The sequence below is a fragment of the Aspergillus neoniger genome, assembly GCF_003184625.1.
Source record: "Aspergillus neoniger CBS 115656 unplaced genomic scaffold BO87scaffold_11, whole genome shotgun sequence".
NCBI classification, from domain to species: Eukaryota; Fungi; Ascomycota; class Eurotiomycetes; order Eurotiales; family Aspergillaceae; genus Aspergillus; species Aspergillus neoniger.
In genome coordinates, this window is record NW_020291139.1 from 643470 (window position 1) to 659145 (window position 15676).

The window sequence follows — 15676 nt, forward strand, 5'->3', positions numbered from 1 at the left end:
GGCAGGCGCAGCAGCCCTTACGACGCATGAATGAATTGCGATCGACAACGTAGCGGTCGACATTTGCTTTTTCGGCCGCAGTAGCGTGGGATAGTAGTCGTACACAATCAAGAAACTCAATAATGGGGCTTCCCTTGTGACAGTTGAGTAGTGAGTAGTCCCGACAGTATGGTTGCTTTGTTTGAACCCCTGACTTGTATCACCTCGTGTCTATCATCGTCAACTTAGGGATCCCCGACACACTGGTTCTGTTATACCTGACATGCAGGGATGGAGCAGTTAGCGTATATTAGACCAGTCAATAAAAGCCTCTGGAATAGGCAACGAAAACAACGTAGGCAGAAAGCGAGCATTACTACGGAGTACTACTGGTGACTGGGATGAGGATCCTGCCGTGTGTTGTCTTGCCCTACTGTACTTAATACCCCCTACTACTACTAATACTATTTAGGCCTATTAAGCAGGGTATACTATATGCAATGTAACGTCGTTAGATGGAGAAATTGGATTGATCTATCCATCCATCACGCTACGGAACCAGTCCCCCGGGTCCGCCCTTTTTTTCTTTCTTTTGTTTCCTATGAAAGACGGTATAGATGGTAAGTACCTACCTACTAACTATAGGAGTAAGAGTTATATATGTATGAGGTTCTGGATTTGGTATGGATTGGCTCTAACTATGGCTGTTACTTACTAGTGGGTTCTAGTTTAGCTGTCATTGATACCTGACGGGGTTTGATGAGGGTGGTTAGTTAGTTAGTCTCGGGGACTGGGCATCAAGGCGTTGATAGATTGATTGATTGAGTGATTGGGTTTCGGGGTGATCATGATCATGATGATGCTGGCGATCTGCTCTTGGGTAGGCGTGTGCTTGTTAGCCTTTCCACTTCGTCAAGTGTTCTGCTTACCATTAGACCACCTCTACTCGTTGAAACGAGATTAGAAGTAGTAGATCACTGTAGATGATGATGATAACACGAGAGAAAGGCAATCGACGCGAACTTCGATCGATCTAATTCCCTATCAATGACACAGACCAGCCCAGGCAAGTCGCGCCAAAGTGTGCACAGCCCACGAGAGAGAGATGGAGATCAGACCACGCCCAGCGTACGAAAGGTAGTATCTAGTACATGCATTAGCCCAACCCCAAGTAGAAACATCGGCGCTGACGATCCCGGACCCGACGATCTGGCACTGGCGCATGGGAAAAAAAAAAGCAATGTAACAACGTCCCTCTCCATCATCCCCTGATTAACCAGGCTAGCTGCGGGAAACCGTTAGTTTTTTGTGTAAAGCCCGAGGGAATGGATTACCTTTCAAGACATACATGCATGTGGCAGATAGTTAGTTAGATGGTGCGGTTGCTGATAAGGGTGTAGTACTTCATGATGTGTGGTTGCACATACAATATCCCCCTTTCCCATATTTCCTCTATCTATCATGTTCTTCTGCGCTAGTGCCCATCACCGTTAGTTTTCTATTTCCGGCTGAGTGTGGTACTGCTGGTGGTGGTGATGAAGCTGTGGTGTGTTTCTTTTCTTTTCTTTTTTTCATATGTTTGGTTGCAGATCAGGGTTTGGATTGCGTGGCGTGCGTGGATGGGCAGGGCACATAGACAGGCGAGATGGGCTGTGTTTTTTGAAAGGTATGTGATACTTCTACAATTAGTTACTGTGAGGGGTAATCTTTTTCAGTTGCATTAGCGCAGAAGATGTTTGAGCGTTGCCTTTGCCTTACCTTTACCTTGCAGTAGGCTGATCCGGGCTGTTGGGTCCTTTTTTTGTGTGTGTGTCTGGTTTGGTCTGTGGGGGTCTAGATGAGAGGAAGAGGGGAGGTGACGAATGTGCGTGAGTGAGTGAATGGTGGGAGGTTCTGCGCTAGAAGGGGAGGGGGGGTGTACAACTACTAGTATATAAGATGTGTTTGCTAACCGCTTGTATGGGCATTGAGTGTTTTGTAACTGTGTTAGTTTTCTCTATATATCTACTGCTGCACTTCAAATCACAGACTCGTCTGCACATTCTATCATAAAGCCTTATCGAGCAATCAGCCATCATCATGTCTTCCAACAGATTGACTGAGCACAACCTCTTCATCCACGATCAAACCATCATCAATCATGTCCGTCTATGATCCTTCACCACCATTATATAACGTCTCTAACAAGGATCCAGGACTCCAAACAAACCCAAGACAATACCCAAAAGCAGAACCAGATACCATCCTGGCTCACAACACTCATATCCTCTGAACGAATGCACAAACTCAACGCTCAGTTGGCTCTCAACATCTCCAGCAATAACACTGCCAATCCCACAAGAAACACAGACACCGACATCGACGCAGACATCCAACACATCACCAACGTTCTCTCATCACTTCCACCCCACGACCCTCTCTTCTCCCGCTTCAAGCTACTGGAAGATATACTTTCGACACAAACACACAACCGCCAGGAGAACGATGACTCAAACCCCATTCCCCTAGAACGCTTCCTCACGCCCGGACATAGTGATCCGTACTACATTGTGGAGAGGGCGCTAGAGGAGCTGGGTATCCCGTTTGGGAGTGTGGAGAGTGGTGAGGTCAGAAGAAACATGGCGAGGGAGAATGTTGATGCTGCGAGGGAGGCTGCAATGGGGATGGGGGCGAATAGTGTGTGTGAGGGGAGGGTGGGTAGGACTATCTAGTCAGTTCTTCGGTCATGACTGGGTCAGGTGAACTGGTTTCGTTTCGTTTCGTTTGTTATGTGGTTAGGGGATATGGCTTGCGCGGGCGAGTTAGGGTTTGTTATTCTGGGTAGATGGGATTCTTTGCATGCGTACATGTACTCTGGGAGTATATAAATGATTGAATGAGATATACTTTGCTTTGCTGCGTGATATATTTGAATGGTAGTAGTATTACCAGATGTCAATGTATCTGTGATAGTATTCGGGATTGGGTATATTATACTAAGGAAACTCAGATCATGCATGTAGTATGCATGTATGCTATGCCATCACCACCACCACCACCACCATTCATCAATCAATCAATAGTCCCTACCATAACCACTCCCCCACATAAAGAAAGTATAGAAAAGAGCAGAACATATATGTAGATAACACCAAAACCAACAAGAAATTCAACAAATCTACCCCCACTTTCATAGAACACGAACCCATACTCCTCTTCCCCAGCAGAGAGGAAAGAAAAAAAGAAGTGAAGAAAGATGCTTATATCGGGGCCATTGCCTCCACAGCTCCCGTCCCCTTGAACACACCAGGTTTGGTAACCACGACTTCAACCGGGTACTTCCATTCCATGAATCTGGTCCAGCCTGTGCAATTATCCATTAGCATATGGTTTTCACATATTCCCTCACTCCACAACCAAGAGGGAGGTGTATACGAACTCCAATAAGCACACTTCCTACCCAAGTACTTCCCCACAAAAGGCACCAGCACCATCGTCAACAACAACTCTAATTGCTCGATGCTTTCGCGCCATTCTTCTTCGGCGTCCGAGTAGTCCGAGTCGAGGGAGTCGAGGTCCGATGCGGAGGTAGATTCGGAAGGCAGGGAAGCGACATCGTCATCTGAGGCGGAGGAGTAGTGTTTGTCTTGGGAGGAGACCATGAAGGCGGAGGTGCTGAGGGAAGCGGAGGGGGAGGGGGAGGCCATCTTTCTTGGTTCTGGTTGGATTCGATGGTATACTTGAAGATTGTGATGTATGCTAAAGAAGGAGAAGAGAGTAATCGAGCAGGGCCTGCCACTGCCTGACGAATGTTATGGCATAAATAATATAATCAATCAACGAGGATGAAGCTATACACACACAGACACTAGCTAGTTCGGTGAACCTAGTTATGGTCTGATGTAATCCAGGGGAGAGACACCGACAGACAGAGATCTCACGTGCCAGGATCACAATACCGGACGGTAATGGCAATACAAACTTGACTCATTATAGTCACGTGCCAGGAGCCCGCGATAACAGCGATTCTTCGCCATCGAGTCAGCGCAACAACCAAACTTCGAGATTCAACCAGCTCAAACCACAATCCCTAGAGCAATTTCCGTCATCTCTCGCGGATCCAACAAGCAATCTACCGGAATATATTGTCCTGGTGGGAAGTTGAGAAACGCTCATTCTCTCCGATAATCAAAAAACGGCCAGCCCAAATATGGCGGAGACTGTACGTCACACCCCCGTTTTCCCTTTACCGATCGGTTTCCCTCCCACATTTTCTTCATCACATTTCGCCGTGGGACCATCTCGACTCCCTCCGCTTTTGCTTTCTTGAAGCACCACCTCAACCCCCGTGTTTTTTTTCCCTCTATATACCCATTACCTGTTGTGCAACGCTCGGACGCGATTTCTGCGGATCGAGCTTCACACTGGTTGACCTTTCTTTAGTGTGTTCCAGCGCTTCTTTTTTGGGTTTTCTATTTCGCCCCTCCCGCTAACGTGTGTTTGGGCTGGTCCGGATTAGCAGGTTGAACCCGCTCCCCAAAAACAACGCAAGTCCGTCGCATTCAGTGAAGGCGCTGTCATTATGGATACCAACGGCGAAGTGACGGAGGCTGCTCCGGTTGTTGAGAAGCCGGTCGCTGAGACTGAGGGTATATCTTCCCTTATCCTTACGTGGTTATCAAATTTGATATTGACCTCTACATTTTAACCCACAGACAAGGCCGTCGACGAAGTTACCGAACTCTTCAAGGGTCTTTCGAAAAAGAAGAAGAGCAAGAAGCCCAAGGACACCGAGGGCGGTGATGACGAGACCCCCGCCGCCGACGGCGAGTTCGACCCCTCCGCTCTGAAGAAGAAGAAGAAGAAGCCGAAGAAGGTCGACGCAGGTGATTTCGAGGCCAAGCTCGCCGAGGCCGGTGTTGCAGAGAAGGACGGTGCCGTCGCCGAGGAGAAGGAAGAGGTCGTCCCCGAGGGTGACCACGAAGCTGGAACCGGTATCTGGGCTCACGACGCCGCGCAACCCATCCCCTACTCGCTGCTTGTGTCCCGATTCTTCTCCCTCATTCAGAGCCACCACCCCGATCTGTTGTCCAGCGGTACCAAGTCGTATAAGATCCCGCCGCCCCAGTGTCTGCGTGAAGGTAACCGTCGTACGATTTTCGCCAACATTGCCGATATCTGCAAGCGCATGAAGCGGTCCGACGATCACGTTATGCAGTTCTTGTTCGCCGAATTGGGTACCAGTGGTAGTGTCGACGGTAGCCGTCGTCTGGTTATCAAGGGTCGTTTCCAGCAGAAGCAGATTGAGAACGTCTTGAGAAGATACATCGGTATGTTCAACAGCCTGGTGCTATATGGTCATTATAGGCATATTGATACTAACATTGTACAGTCGAATACGTCACCTGCAAGACCTGCCGCAGTCCCGACACCGAGCTCAACAAGGGTGAGAACCGTCTATACTTCGTCACCTGCAACTCTTGCGGTTCTCGTCGTTCCGTCGCCGCCATCAAGACTGGTTTCCGTGGACAGGTCGGCCGCAGAAAGAGACAGGGTTAAATGGGTTAATGGAATTCTTGTCAAAGGGGGAGAAGAATCCATGGAGGAAGCTACTACCATGGTGTCTTCGGTGGTATCTTCTGGCGCGGTTATGATTTGTTTCCCCCGCCTTTTTCGTATACAAAGACTTCTTCTTTCTTTTTTTCCTTATCCTTTTTGCATTCCATCTCTTATGTGAACATGTGGATGATGAACGTTGTGGGATCAATCGATCCATTCTTGGCTTTCGATGGTTCGGTTTCAGGGTGCAAGGGATTTAAAAAAAGGGAAGAGGCGAGAGAGACGAAGTGAAGATTTCTTAGCATGGCATGATAGGTAAATGGATTGGTATGACCTTACTCCGATTTCACGTATGCTGGCGACATGGCAGATGAAGCAGAAATTGTGCTGGATTTTGCTTCCGCCTTGAAAAAGCGGTCGAGCCTGCCAGAGTCATGAAAAGCTACCCAAAAGAAGTGACAAAAGATATCCAATTTTGTGACTATGCAAAATGATGACTTCGTAGAAAGCACATGAGTAGATACAAGTACGTGTCAGGTATATAGCAGGGTAATTATATAAAGCCAAACAAGCAAAAACCACGTAGACACTATAACCAAGAAAGAAAAGAACCATGACCAGATAGCCCAATAGATCACAAGCCAGCATCATCGGTTCTTAGAGATATCACCACCCAAATGGGCAACGAACGAAGACACATTACGCGTCTGCATATACACAGTACCAGGGCCAGTGAACCTACACGCCAGACCTTCACCAGCACTCCAATTGGAGATGATACCACCGGAAGCAACACGTTCAATCTTGTAGCGGCAGTTCCAAGCCACCAGATGGCCATTATTCACGTAGTACGTTTCATCATCGGCAAGCTAGAGGCCTCGTTAGATCGATTCCATCCGTCAAGTGTGTCCATTGGGGGCAATGTGCTAAGATGGTAATGCACGGAGTAGAATGATATGCATACCTCCTTCTTGACAATAGCTCCGAAACTCTGCATCCATACTAGACCAGCGCCGTAGAATCTCCAGACAAAGAAGCCTTCGCCAGAGAACACACCTTTCATGAGGCCTTGGGTCTTGTATTCGGTTTTGACGCCGGTTGTGGAGGCAAGGAAAGCATCTCTTCCGACGATCCACTCGTTTGAACCGTCTAACCGGATGATGGTGATATCGCCCATAATGGATGGGGCGATTAGCAGTTCACCTGGGCCAGTGTATGTCGATCGGGCTATGTTGCCACCTGCAAGAGCTTTCATCCAGCCGAATGAAAGTGAGCCTCGTAGGGACATGGAGGGTGACATTGCGATCATGACGCCTGGAGCACGAGGAAAAGGTTAGCCGCGAGTATTAATATGGTAGTGGAGAAAAGATTGACACACCAGGTCTCGCCTGTATGGGACACCCTACTGCTAGCTGAATAGTCAAGAGAGTGTTTGTGTCCCGGTGGCTGATCCTGTAGCTGCCACCATTGAAAGTTCCTACATCGTCCGCATATGTAGACGTGGCTCCTACGAAGTGTTTCGGAGCGACTCGGCTCGCGAGAGTCGCATCTGTATGCGCTCGTGTGAGGCCTGGCCCTGGTGTTGGTGCTTGCTGGGCTTCTGGAGAACTAAACATGGCTGAGTTGGCAGCAAAGGACCCGCCATTTTCAGCTGCATAGGCGGCCTTCTCATTTAACGGTGGAGTCGTCGACCCATTTGGAGATGATATGGGAGAAACATCGGCCTTGTCATTATCCGAAGTTACAGGCTGCTGTGGAGGCGGCGGAAAACTGAGGTTCGGAGGAGGAAAGCTCTGGGGTGGTGGCTGGTATGCTATACAATTTATTAGCTGGATGTTGTAAATTGACTGTCCGCAGTGCCTACCTGCACCATTCGGGGGAGCTACGAAAATGTTGATTAGAATTCAGCGATGATGAAGTATCAAAGGGTAAACTCACGAGGAAAAGAAGGCGCCTGGCTTGGAGGAGGCGGATACACAACCTGCTCAGACATATTGTGCTCGATTGGACCCTGTAGATGCTTGAACTGATCGTCAGTATCAATGCAGAATTGTCTGTGGCACTTTGCAAGATTGTAGAACCGCGCGGACAATCTCCAGGACGCAGGGTCAGGAAACCTACACCTAGGTTTTCTGTTGCCGCAACTCTTAGGTACAATTCCCAGCGAGTGGGGTAGGTATAGTTCAAACGAGATGTGGAATATAATTATACAACTCCTTTTCCCTGGCGCAAAGGACTAAAAAGCGATGAAGACGACCACGGGTCGATTAGCACAATGATTGACGATGAAACGAAAACCAAGGCATTCGAACGAATTGAAGGAACCGAGAGCAGCGACATCCTGATTAAATTGTCCGGTTGAACAGGGAAATAGGAAATGAGGAGATGAACCGGGATGAGCTCTGGTCGCAAACTAAGCAGAGCTACTGCATGGTGATCGCCGTCGGCGCTTAGAGAAGGCCTCTGATAGCTCTAGGGCATCACACCCAAGAGAAGCACCCGGCTCTAGCGAACGTCATTGGTCAACTCCTTAGCGCTCCGGGAAGCAGTTCAACCCCAATCCTAAAAGCCCAGAGGCAGACGTTCGTAGCTGGAGGCTGTGGTGTGGGCCGCGTCAGAGCGAAGAGGGGAAGAGAATTGGGAGCGGGGAGAAGATTGGTGCTTGGCCTTCACGATAGTTATGCGCCCCCTTTCAGTCCATTGTAATTCCAGATGTTTTGCAAGGAGCCGTTTGAAAGTGTACACTAAATGTTCCAATAATTTTACCAAATTGGTTCGTACCGAAGATGCTTCATACAGTCTCTGCTCTCTCCTGCGCTGCTGCCTCCAACAGAGCAAGTAGATCCAAGCGGTTGCTTTGACGTACTACGTCAAATACTGTCATACCATCTTTGTCCGTCTGATAAATGTCACCCTTGTTGGCGAGCAATAGGCGGAAGATGTCTTCAGACGCATGGTAGTGCACTGCCAATATCAATGGGGTGTAGCCCCAATCGTCCGCAGTGTTAACATTCGCCCCGTGTTCCAGGAGTAGTCGGACCATGTCTCTGAGATTGTCAATTACCGCATAGGCCAAGATTGTTCTACTGTCCCCTGCGACGCTCTCAATGTCTGCACCTCTCTCAAGAAGTAACCGGGAGGTCTCCAACTGATTCTGTCGAACTGCCAGATGCAAGGCGCTAAGTTGTTGTCCGTAACCACAGTCGATTTTTGCGCCGTATTCAAGGAGCAATAAAGTAAGGTCCTGCTGCCCCTGACTGGCCGATATGCCTAGTGGCGTTAGGCCGTTGGCTTTCATGCCCAGATTTGCATCTGCTCCGTTGGCGAGTAACTTCTTTGCCGCGTCTACTTCCTGATTGCCGACAGTTTCAAGGAGTGCAGTATATCCTTCATATTCCTGGTTGTTGATCTCAGCTCCGTGCCGCATGAGTGCTTGTATTGCTAAATCCGAACCACATCTTGCCGCAAACACAAAGGCCTTCTGAGTCATCGCTCCATAAAGTTGACCGACCTCAGTCCATTTGTGCAAAATCCAATGCCAGAGTGCATCCTGCTCATTTTGCAACGCCCATTCAAGGCAACTCTGGTCTTCCTCACCAGGGACTTGCCTTTCAAAAACAATGTCCATGCCGTGCGTCAGCCAGCCTAGAATAGTTTCTTCCGCACACTTTCGTTTCTCTTGGTCATCGTGGGAGACCACTCCTTGTAGGTCTAAGTTCTCATAATTTCCTAGAGATTCCAGTCGCATCTTTATCGGGTGTCGGTCGGCCTTATTGTTCGCAATGTGCCAAACGATCCAACCAAGTTGTCGAGAGAACTTGATCCACCGGGCCTCCTGGTGCTGGGACTTCATCCAGTCCGTCGGCCGGAAGTTCCTTATGCCGTTTGATAATGTCCATCTGGGATCGTCCTGGAGCAGGGTAATTACTATGTCCAGGCCTTCTCTCCGTACAGTGTCCTCGTTGTGTGTAATCGCACGCTGGCAGAGGTAGCCAAGCTCATAAACGGAGCGTTCGAACTCCTCCCCATAGGAACGTTCACAGAGCCAGCGAGCAATAGAGAAAGCTTCCACCCAATTATCGTTAGAAATGTGTCTTTCAATCAGCGCTCTCACGCGGTGCGAGTCTGCAGCAAGCTCTGGTAGAAGTTTCCGAGCTTTCAGGACCGGAACGATGCATAGCAGGGCATCTTCTCTTGAACCAAGCTCTCCGGACTCGAAGCAGGCGACTAACTCGTCGAGACGACTGCTGTATGAGATATAGCTGTTTTGTGAGCCTGGGCGCACATCCACATCGCCACAAATTGTTTCGAAGCCTTGGAGAACGCTTCTGAGGAAATGGATATAAATGTCCTGAGCAGCCATGGTCTCTAGATTATTCTGTGTTTTCACAACGAGAATTTCCTTGCTTCCAGGGTTCTTGTCTGAATAGAGTCCAAAGAGTTCACTACCAAATGACACGGTCTTGGACGAAACCATCCTGGCTTCCGTATGGCGGTAAATCCACTTATGAAAATAAAGGTCGGTTTCTTCTGCCATAGCCTCAGACTTGGTCAATCCAACTGCACGATCAAGCCCAGTTTGAAGCCATTTCGAATTCGACTTCAGCAGCGACCATGTCCATAGTCCTAGAATGGCCTCGAGCTCGGTCTCATCAATTTTCCAGAGCAAGGTATCTTCGGATCTATATAGTTTGATGGTGTAGGTTTCCAGCGCAGGATTGAAACCGCCTTTGTTGAGAGACTGACAAGTGAGCATGAGGTCGAAGCTAACGGTATCTTCAGTCAGGTTCTTCCAGCCTGATAACAAGTTCATTGTTCTTTCTATCGTGTCCGCCAGTTTTTGAGCTCTCTCCCTGATTGGAAGGCCATCCCAAGCTAAGCTGGACTCTTTATCGGGGTTAGAAGTAAGACGGGCTAGTTGAGCCCTTGTCGTTATAAGCTTCGTTCCTAGACCGGGTGTCTGACTCGGAGTTTGTGTTGATGCAGCTGCTGACGAGGTTGTCGACTGAGCTCGAGATCTCTGTGGCGGGCTCGAGACTAAACCAAACGACCTGACTTGTTCAAGATGGAACGCAAAGCAGTCAAGTTCTTGCTCATTATAAGACACAAGATGGCGCTCTTCAGTTGTCAAGCGGTTCTCGTCTGATCCGGACCTCTTAGTCCGAAGGCAGGCTCTGACGATGGACATTAGGAGAGTAGCGCCCATTTCTGCCAGTACCACAGAGGCATGCAGCCCTCGAATACCGACAAATTGGATGACAAACCCAATAAGCGTAATAATCACAGTAAACACGAGCATTGGCCCTTTGCCGAAAATTCCAGGGCTTCTGACTGATTTTATATACACTAGGTCTTCAGTCGCCTTGGAATTAGGTCCCTCGCTAACTCCGAGAAAAGCTCCGAAGACTTGGTCACCGACATCCTGGCCACCGGGCTGCAACCAGTAGATCTTGCTGGGCATTGCAGGTCGAATGTAGCATTCGGTGGATGAGCGCTCGATGATGAAGGCGCACAGGAACATTCCGATGCAGAGAAAGATAGACCCAAGGGAAAACAGCGGGAAAGCATAGCTTACGACAAGACTTCCGTCTTTTTTGAATTGTACCGGATAGAGGTAGACAGTTATTGCAGCGTATACAATGACCCCTGACATAATCTGTCAATATAGGCCACTGGCAATACCAAAGACATGTCACGTCAACTCACCAACTTGTAGGCCTAGCCCCAAAACAGCAGCAGCATAGAACCAGCCTTGGCTGCTCTTCTCAATTCCCTTGTTCAGGGACAGATTCGGGATGTCGAGCTCGGGCAAGTATTCCTTCTCATCGAGAATCCAACTTCCTTTGCCCGCCAACCAAGCACCCTCACGGAGGGCATCGCGGAGAGTTCCTATCCGGTAGGAGCGCTCCTTTGTCTGAGGATCTGTCTCCTCCCAGGCAATGACCTCTAGTAGTCGAGGTCTTCCGAATACCCTAGAGATTCCTCCATTGTTGAACATCTCTGCGGTTGTCTCGGACACGCATGACAAGAGTTCATTTTCAGCTTCACCAGGGCCCTCCTGAGCCCGCCCTATGAACGCGCGGAGAGACGAGTTTCCGCAAACACGAATTACGGAAACCACAGCCGTCAGAATACCCAATGGGGCCACAGAGAAGAGAAAGTTATCTAAGATGCTGGTGGATTCAGATAAGAACTGCTTGCTCAGTCGCTCACCAAAAAGGGATATGAGAGGCGCCTAGAATTTCAATGTCACTAAACTTGCCCCAAAATATGTGTGTGAAAGGCAACATACCAAGTCTGTAGCAAGGTCATCTGCAAAGTCATCCCAGCCGGTGGCCAAAGCACCGGGAAGTAATGATAGTATAATAATAAGCGATAAATGCCACACCATGGTGAGGCACGCGGTAAGACAGACAGTCTGACAGAAAGGTTTGGGATTTTCCCCTAAAACATCGGCGGAGAATAGGATATAGCTGAATCAAATACATCTGCTATATTTACCAACATCCCACCCTCCGGGATAGCTGCAGCTCAGCCTTGTCGCCTGTTCACAGCCCCGCGCGGACTCGATCGAAACACCAGCTCATCTTGCATGCCGGCGGTTCGAGCTGTCTTTGAATCGCTGTCCAACAAATCACAGTTGAAGATTGATTATAATACTAAATGGCTAAACGCCCTTATCATGCATAAGGATTGTAGGCCGTCTATGAGTGGACACATCGTTATGGCGTACCATAATCGTCGGCGCTAACAAGAGTCGATCGTCGTTTCTCATGCCGGGGCGAGGGGAGATTGACTCGCCCTTAGAGGCTTAGCCGTGTAAGACACAGTAAAAGTGAGCGAAGCTTAAGCGCCGACAGTCTAGATATCGTAACAATGATCGTACAGAAAGCGGGAATGAGTCGAGGTCTAGAGTGAAACCCTTCACGGCAAAGACTACAGGAGCGGTAAAACCGCAATTAAGGACAGATACGTAATGAGCAACCTCTATCCGTAGTTGGAAAGACACATCCCAGTTACTTCTATGACTAGAATAATTTCACCATTAACCCAAGTAGTCTGCGACGCGCTATCCCAACTAACCCGAACTCGTCGGTTTTGCCGAATAATAATGAAATCAACCACCAACGCCTTTCCCATGAGCAAATGAGGGTGTACGAAAGAAACATCAAAGGGCGCCTCTCCGGCCTGCACTTGAATAAGAACTAAAAAGCGAATGAATTTTCGACTAGCCACGCATCTAAAAGATGCTGTTGACAATGTTCGAACCGACGGTAGCACCGGCACCGAAGATAGCTAGGTGTGATTGTCAGTAAGAATGATTGTAGATAAGGAGATGTCCGCGGCGCATCAATTCGATATGTCACAGTGCGCGCGCATTGCTTGAAACGTACCGGCATTGCCCATCTTCTTGCCAAATTTCTTGCCCTGCTCCTCAAACTTGGACTTCTTGCCCTCTTCACCCGGAGGCGCCGAGCCACTCTGGCTGACTTCCAGCGGCATGTTTCCATAGTTGGTCGGGGGAGGAGACGAAACGGCCTTGTCATTCAGCACGTTCACGTAGCTCCGAGGGAAGATACCCTCAAGGTTGGTGCGCTCATTACGACCACGCCACCCTATAACCAGCGGTTAGCAAGGGAGGTTGCACACAAAGGGTATCGGCAGCCCTACAGTCGGCATTCATGTGTTCCAAGACTTGAATACGATCGTTTGGCTGGAGAGCCAAGTCTCCGGGATCCGTCGGAGTGTAGGCATAGAGCGCCGAAGCGATAGACAGTACCGGTGGAGCTTGGGGATAAGCAGGTGGCGGAACAGGCGGGGTTGAGTATTGTTGCGGAGGAGGCTGCTGATAAGTGGCCTTCTCGTTCAAGCTAGTGTTTGCAAACTGGTTCGTAGGAGGAGAATACGGGGCAGGGGGCTGCTGGGCGACGACAGGTGGTTGTTGCACTGGTGGCTGCTGCTGAGGCACGGGGGCTCTGCTGCGTTCATCGTCCCTCGGTAGTTGCGATAGAATGGATGAGAGCTGTTGCGGAGTAATGACTGATGCATCTGCGAGAAACTCAAGTTCCTAGTGGATCGAAGGATGTCAGCAAAGTGCATCATTGAAGATCCGCTCGAGCAACTCCGTTTACTGAGTGATGCTGACAGGGGAGGGCATCCTACCGATCGGACGTTGCGGAGCGACCGGTTGGTCATAGCCGAGAAGAAGTCGGACTGGGACGCCATGCTCATGAGGTGGATAGAAAGTAAAAGCACACAACAAGAAGGTATCAAACTTTGCAGATATGCAGATCAAACGAAGACAGTGAAAGACAGGGTTGAAAGAATGAGACAGAAGAGACGGATGGGATGGAGGGAGTGGACGGAGGCAATCGATAATGAATGAATAATAATGTAACGGCATGGCAGGCCCGCCAGTTGGTTCTCCTACTTGCTAGTCAGTTGGTACCTGAGGCCCCCAGTCCCGGGGGTGGGTTGCCTGCCGCTAATTGGCTCCGAGAATTTAGTCGGTCTTGTCATTTCAGGCATCACCATATCACAGGCGTCCTTTTGAGACATTGGTCCCTGGATGGGTTTCGGTTGAAGAATCCACATTGTCTTGTTTTCCAGAGTGTGATCGGAGTTTATACTAACACTGCATGTCTGGTGTATCTAACAGCAAGCAGAGAATTCGACCCTTACGAATCATTGCCACTGACATTCTCCGGCTATCCGGGACTATTATCTAGGAATGAACAAGACACCTGTCGCTAACTACAGCACTTTGAGGCCCTACTCCTCATAAAGGGTAGCTCATTTAAGTGGGACTCGAAATCTCTAGCTTATTTTCTATTGACATAGAGTCGTACTCGTTTGTGCTTGATGTCAAGGTACCCGAACTGCATTGCTGATTTTCAGAAAGTCTCCTTACGAAACACACTATGCTCTACGAGACTGGAATGGATTGCCCAAATTATTCCGTTCTGAAATATAAGCGCATATACTCAAGTATCTACTGAACGTAGAGACCGTTCTTATGACGCCTGGGCGCCTCTGAATAACAAAGCAACTTGAACTCAACTAAATCAATGCTGGCAGCGCTGCAGCAAGCAACAGAATAATAAATGACGGAAATCGAAACAAGCAAGGCGTAATGTCCTTCAAGCAGCCTGTTCCTCTCTTTTAATCATCTCCAACGTATGAGCTGCGAAAGTATCCTGCAATCTTCGATGCCAGTTCGGGATCAAGGTCTTTGAGGCGTGAGTCTGGTCGGTAGAATCCTCGATAACGCATACAGCAACCACATTCAGCGGTACAGTGGCCATGGAATCCAATCATCTCCTTCTGATCACCCTCAGGCAAGAGATAGTGACGGAGAGGTCTCTCACAGCATCTACATCTGCGACCGCAACAGCCACCAAGCGAGGCGCACATGAGCTTGTCTTCCTCCCATGCCAAAGTTTGGCCCTCTTCATTTCTGTGTTGCTGAAGGAAGTCAAATTCATCGATGATAGGACCAGATGGCTTGTCAAGGGTCAACGCTTTCCATGCCTTCTGGCACCGGTAGTAATGCTCTTCTGCAAGGGAGACTTGACGTTTCGGATCCGAGGGCCCCGGGACATGCTGGAAGGGATTTTCTGGCTCAATACTATGTCTGTATCTGACCCTTTCCAGGCAGTTGATTCGCTGCAGGAGAGCGAACTCGAGTTCCTCGTTCTCTCTGTAGCGCTTGATCCAGTCTTTCTGGATGTTACACTTGCTGGGCCTGTGCTTCTCATATAGTCTTGCCCTATCGTAGAGACGGCGTCTGAGATTGTAGCGTTCGTCTTTGACCACCCGGAGCCAGATAGGCCTGAGTATTTCTGACATTAGATCAAAGGGTCTGTGAATAGACTCCTTCAGCATCAGCGACGCATGTGACTCGTAAGTCGGGGAGAGCTTGTGGGTTGTCATCTTGATGGCGTCCTCTGCTTTCTGTTGCTCTTCGTTGATTGTGCTTCTAAGGTTGACTCTGAAATCAATCAAATTTTTTCTGCCAGACACTGTTGTTTACGAATATTGACGTAGTAGATACGGCGTCAGGATGAGGGCATTTTGTGTGCTCGACCACGAAATCATGCTTCATTACTATACTGGCTAGGATAAATAACGATGGGGATGTTCATGTCCTCACAGACCA

At 49.0% G+C, this 15676-nt stretch overlaps 6 protein-coding genes across 6 annotated transcripts; 2 read left to right on the forward strand and 4 right to left on the reverse strand.

The window, feature by feature from the left end:
- The first annotated feature begins 1968 nt into the window (after positions 1 to 1968).
- Positions 1969 to 3194, forward strand: BO87DRAFT_433615 (uncharacterized protein). The gene is made up of 3 exons (XM_025627666.1): positions 1969 to 2121; positions 2175 to 2657; positions 2902 to 3194. Exons 1-3 carry the CDS (start codon positions 2059 to 2061, stop codon positions 2926 to 2928), a joined length of 573 nt encoding a protein of 190 aa, XP_025481259.1. The 5' UTR covers positions 1969 to 2058; the 3' UTR covers positions 2929 to 3194.
- BO87DRAFT_375401 (uncharacterized protein) lies at positions 2925 to 3845 on the reverse strand. Its single transcript, XM_025623029.1, has 2 exons — positions 3398 to 3845; positions 2925 to 3322 (listed from the first exon to the last, which is right to left on the reverse strand). Exons 1-2 carry the CDS (start codon positions 3663 to 3665, stop codon positions 3219 to 3221), a joined length of 372 nt encoding a protein of 123 aa, XP_025481260.1. The 5' UTR covers positions 3666 to 3845; the 3' UTR covers positions 2925 to 3218.
- A 487-nt stretch (positions 3846 to 4332) lies between these two features.
- Positions 4333 to 5733, forward strand: BO87DRAFT_24347 (translation initiation factor eIF2 subunit beta). Its single transcript, XM_025618858.1, has 3 exons — positions 4333 to 4607; positions 4674 to 5288; positions 5351 to 5733. Exons 1-3 carry the CDS (start codon positions 4541 to 4543, stop codon positions 5515 to 5517), a joined length of 849 nt encoding a protein of 282 aa, XP_025481261.1. The 5' UTR covers positions 4333 to 4540; the 3' UTR covers positions 5518 to 5733.
- BO87DRAFT_433621 (AIM24 family protein) lies at positions 5734 to 7510 on the reverse strand (the record flags this gene model as incomplete). Its single annotated transcript, XM_025627667.1, has 4 exons — positions 5734 to 6386; positions 6482 to 6831; positions 6896 to 7330; positions 7456 to 7510. The coding sequence occupies 4 exons, from the start codon at positions 7508 to 7510 to the stop codon at positions 6165 to 6167; spliced, it is 1062 nt and encodes a 353-aa protein (XP_025481262.1). The 3' UTR covers positions 5734 to 6164.
- Positions 7511 to 12532: 5022 nt separating this feature from the next.
- Positions 12533 to 13770, reverse strand: BO87DRAFT_375406 (SH3 domain-containing protein). The gene is made up of 4 exons (XM_025623030.1): positions 13681 to 13770; positions 13189 to 13585; positions 12912 to 13133; positions 12533 to 12813 (listed from the first exon to the last, which is right to left on the reverse strand). The coding sequence occupies exons 1-4, from the start codon at positions 13741 to 13743 to the stop codon at positions 12758 to 12760; spliced, it is 738 nt and encodes a 245-aa protein (XP_025481263.1). The 5' UTR covers positions 13744 to 13770; the 3' UTR covers positions 12533 to 12757.
- Positions 13771 to 14475: 705 nt separating this feature from the next.
- On the reverse strand, positions 14476 to 15674 carry BO87DRAFT_433625 (uncharacterized protein). The gene has a single exon (XM_025627668.1). It carries the CDS (start codon positions 15448 to 15450, stop codon positions 14680 to 14682), a length of 771 nt encoding a protein of 256 aa, XP_025481264.1. The 5' UTR covers positions 15451 to 15674; the 3' UTR covers positions 14476 to 14679.
- Between the last annotated feature and the right edge of the window lie 2 nt (positions 15675 to 15676).

What these genes read in the sequence shown, in the direction of transcription:
- BO87DRAFT_433615 (XM_025627666.1), top strand. Translation starts at nt 2,059, where the DNA reads ATGTCTTCCAACAGATTGACTGAGCACAACCTCTTCATCCACGATCAA. An exon ending in ATCAAACCATCATCAATCAT is followed by an intron (nt 2,122 to 2,174) that starts GTCCGTCTATGA and finishes ACAAGGATCCAG; the next exon opens with GACTCCAAACAAACCCAAGA. An exon ending in TGGGGATGGGGGCGAATAGT is followed by an intron (nt 2,658 to 2,901) that starts GTGTGTGAGGGG and finishes GAATGGTAGTAG; the next exon opens with TATTACCAGATGTCAATGTA.
- BO87DRAFT_375401 (XM_025623029.1), bottom strand. Translation starts at nt 3,665, where the DNA reads ATGGCCTCCCCCTCCCCCTCCGCTTCCCTCAGCACCTCCGCCTTCATG. An exon ending in TAGGAAGTGTGCTTATTGGA is followed by an intron (nt 3,323 to 3,397) that starts GTTCGTATACAC and finishes ATAATTGCACAG; the next exon opens with GCTGGACCAGATTCATGGAA.
- BO87DRAFT_24347 (XM_025618858.1), top strand. Translation starts at nt 4,541, where the DNA reads ATGGATACCAACGGCGAAGTGACGGAGGCTGCTCCGGTTGTTGAGAAG. An exon ending in GCCGGTCGCTGAGACTGAGG is followed by an intron (nt 4,608 to 4,673) that starts GTATATCTTCCC and finishes TTTAACCCACAG; the next exon opens with ACAAGGCCGTCGACGAAGTT. An exon ending in CGTCTTGAGAAGATACATCG is followed by an intron (nt 5,289 to 5,350) that starts GTATGTTCAACA and finishes AACATTGTACAG; the next exon opens with TCGAATACGTCACCTGCAAG.
- BO87DRAFT_375406 (XM_025623030.1), bottom strand. Translation starts at nt 13,743, where the DNA reads ATGGCGTCCCAGTCCGACTTCTTCTCGGCTATGACCAACCGGTCGCTC. An exon ending in CGCTCCGCAACGTCCGATCG is followed by an intron (nt 13,586 to 13,680) that starts GTAGGATGCCCT and finishes TCGATCCACTAG; the next exon opens with GAACTTGAGTTTCTCGCAGA. An exon ending in CAAGAAGATGGGCAATGCCG is followed by an intron (nt 12,814 to 12,911) that starts GTACGTTTCAAG and finishes AATCACACCTAG; the next exon opens with CTATCTTCGGTGCCGGTGCT.
- BO87DRAFT_433625 (XM_025627668.1), bottom strand. Translation starts at nt 15,450, where the DNA reads ATGACAACCCACAAGCTCTCCCCGACTTACGAGTCACATGCGTCGCTG.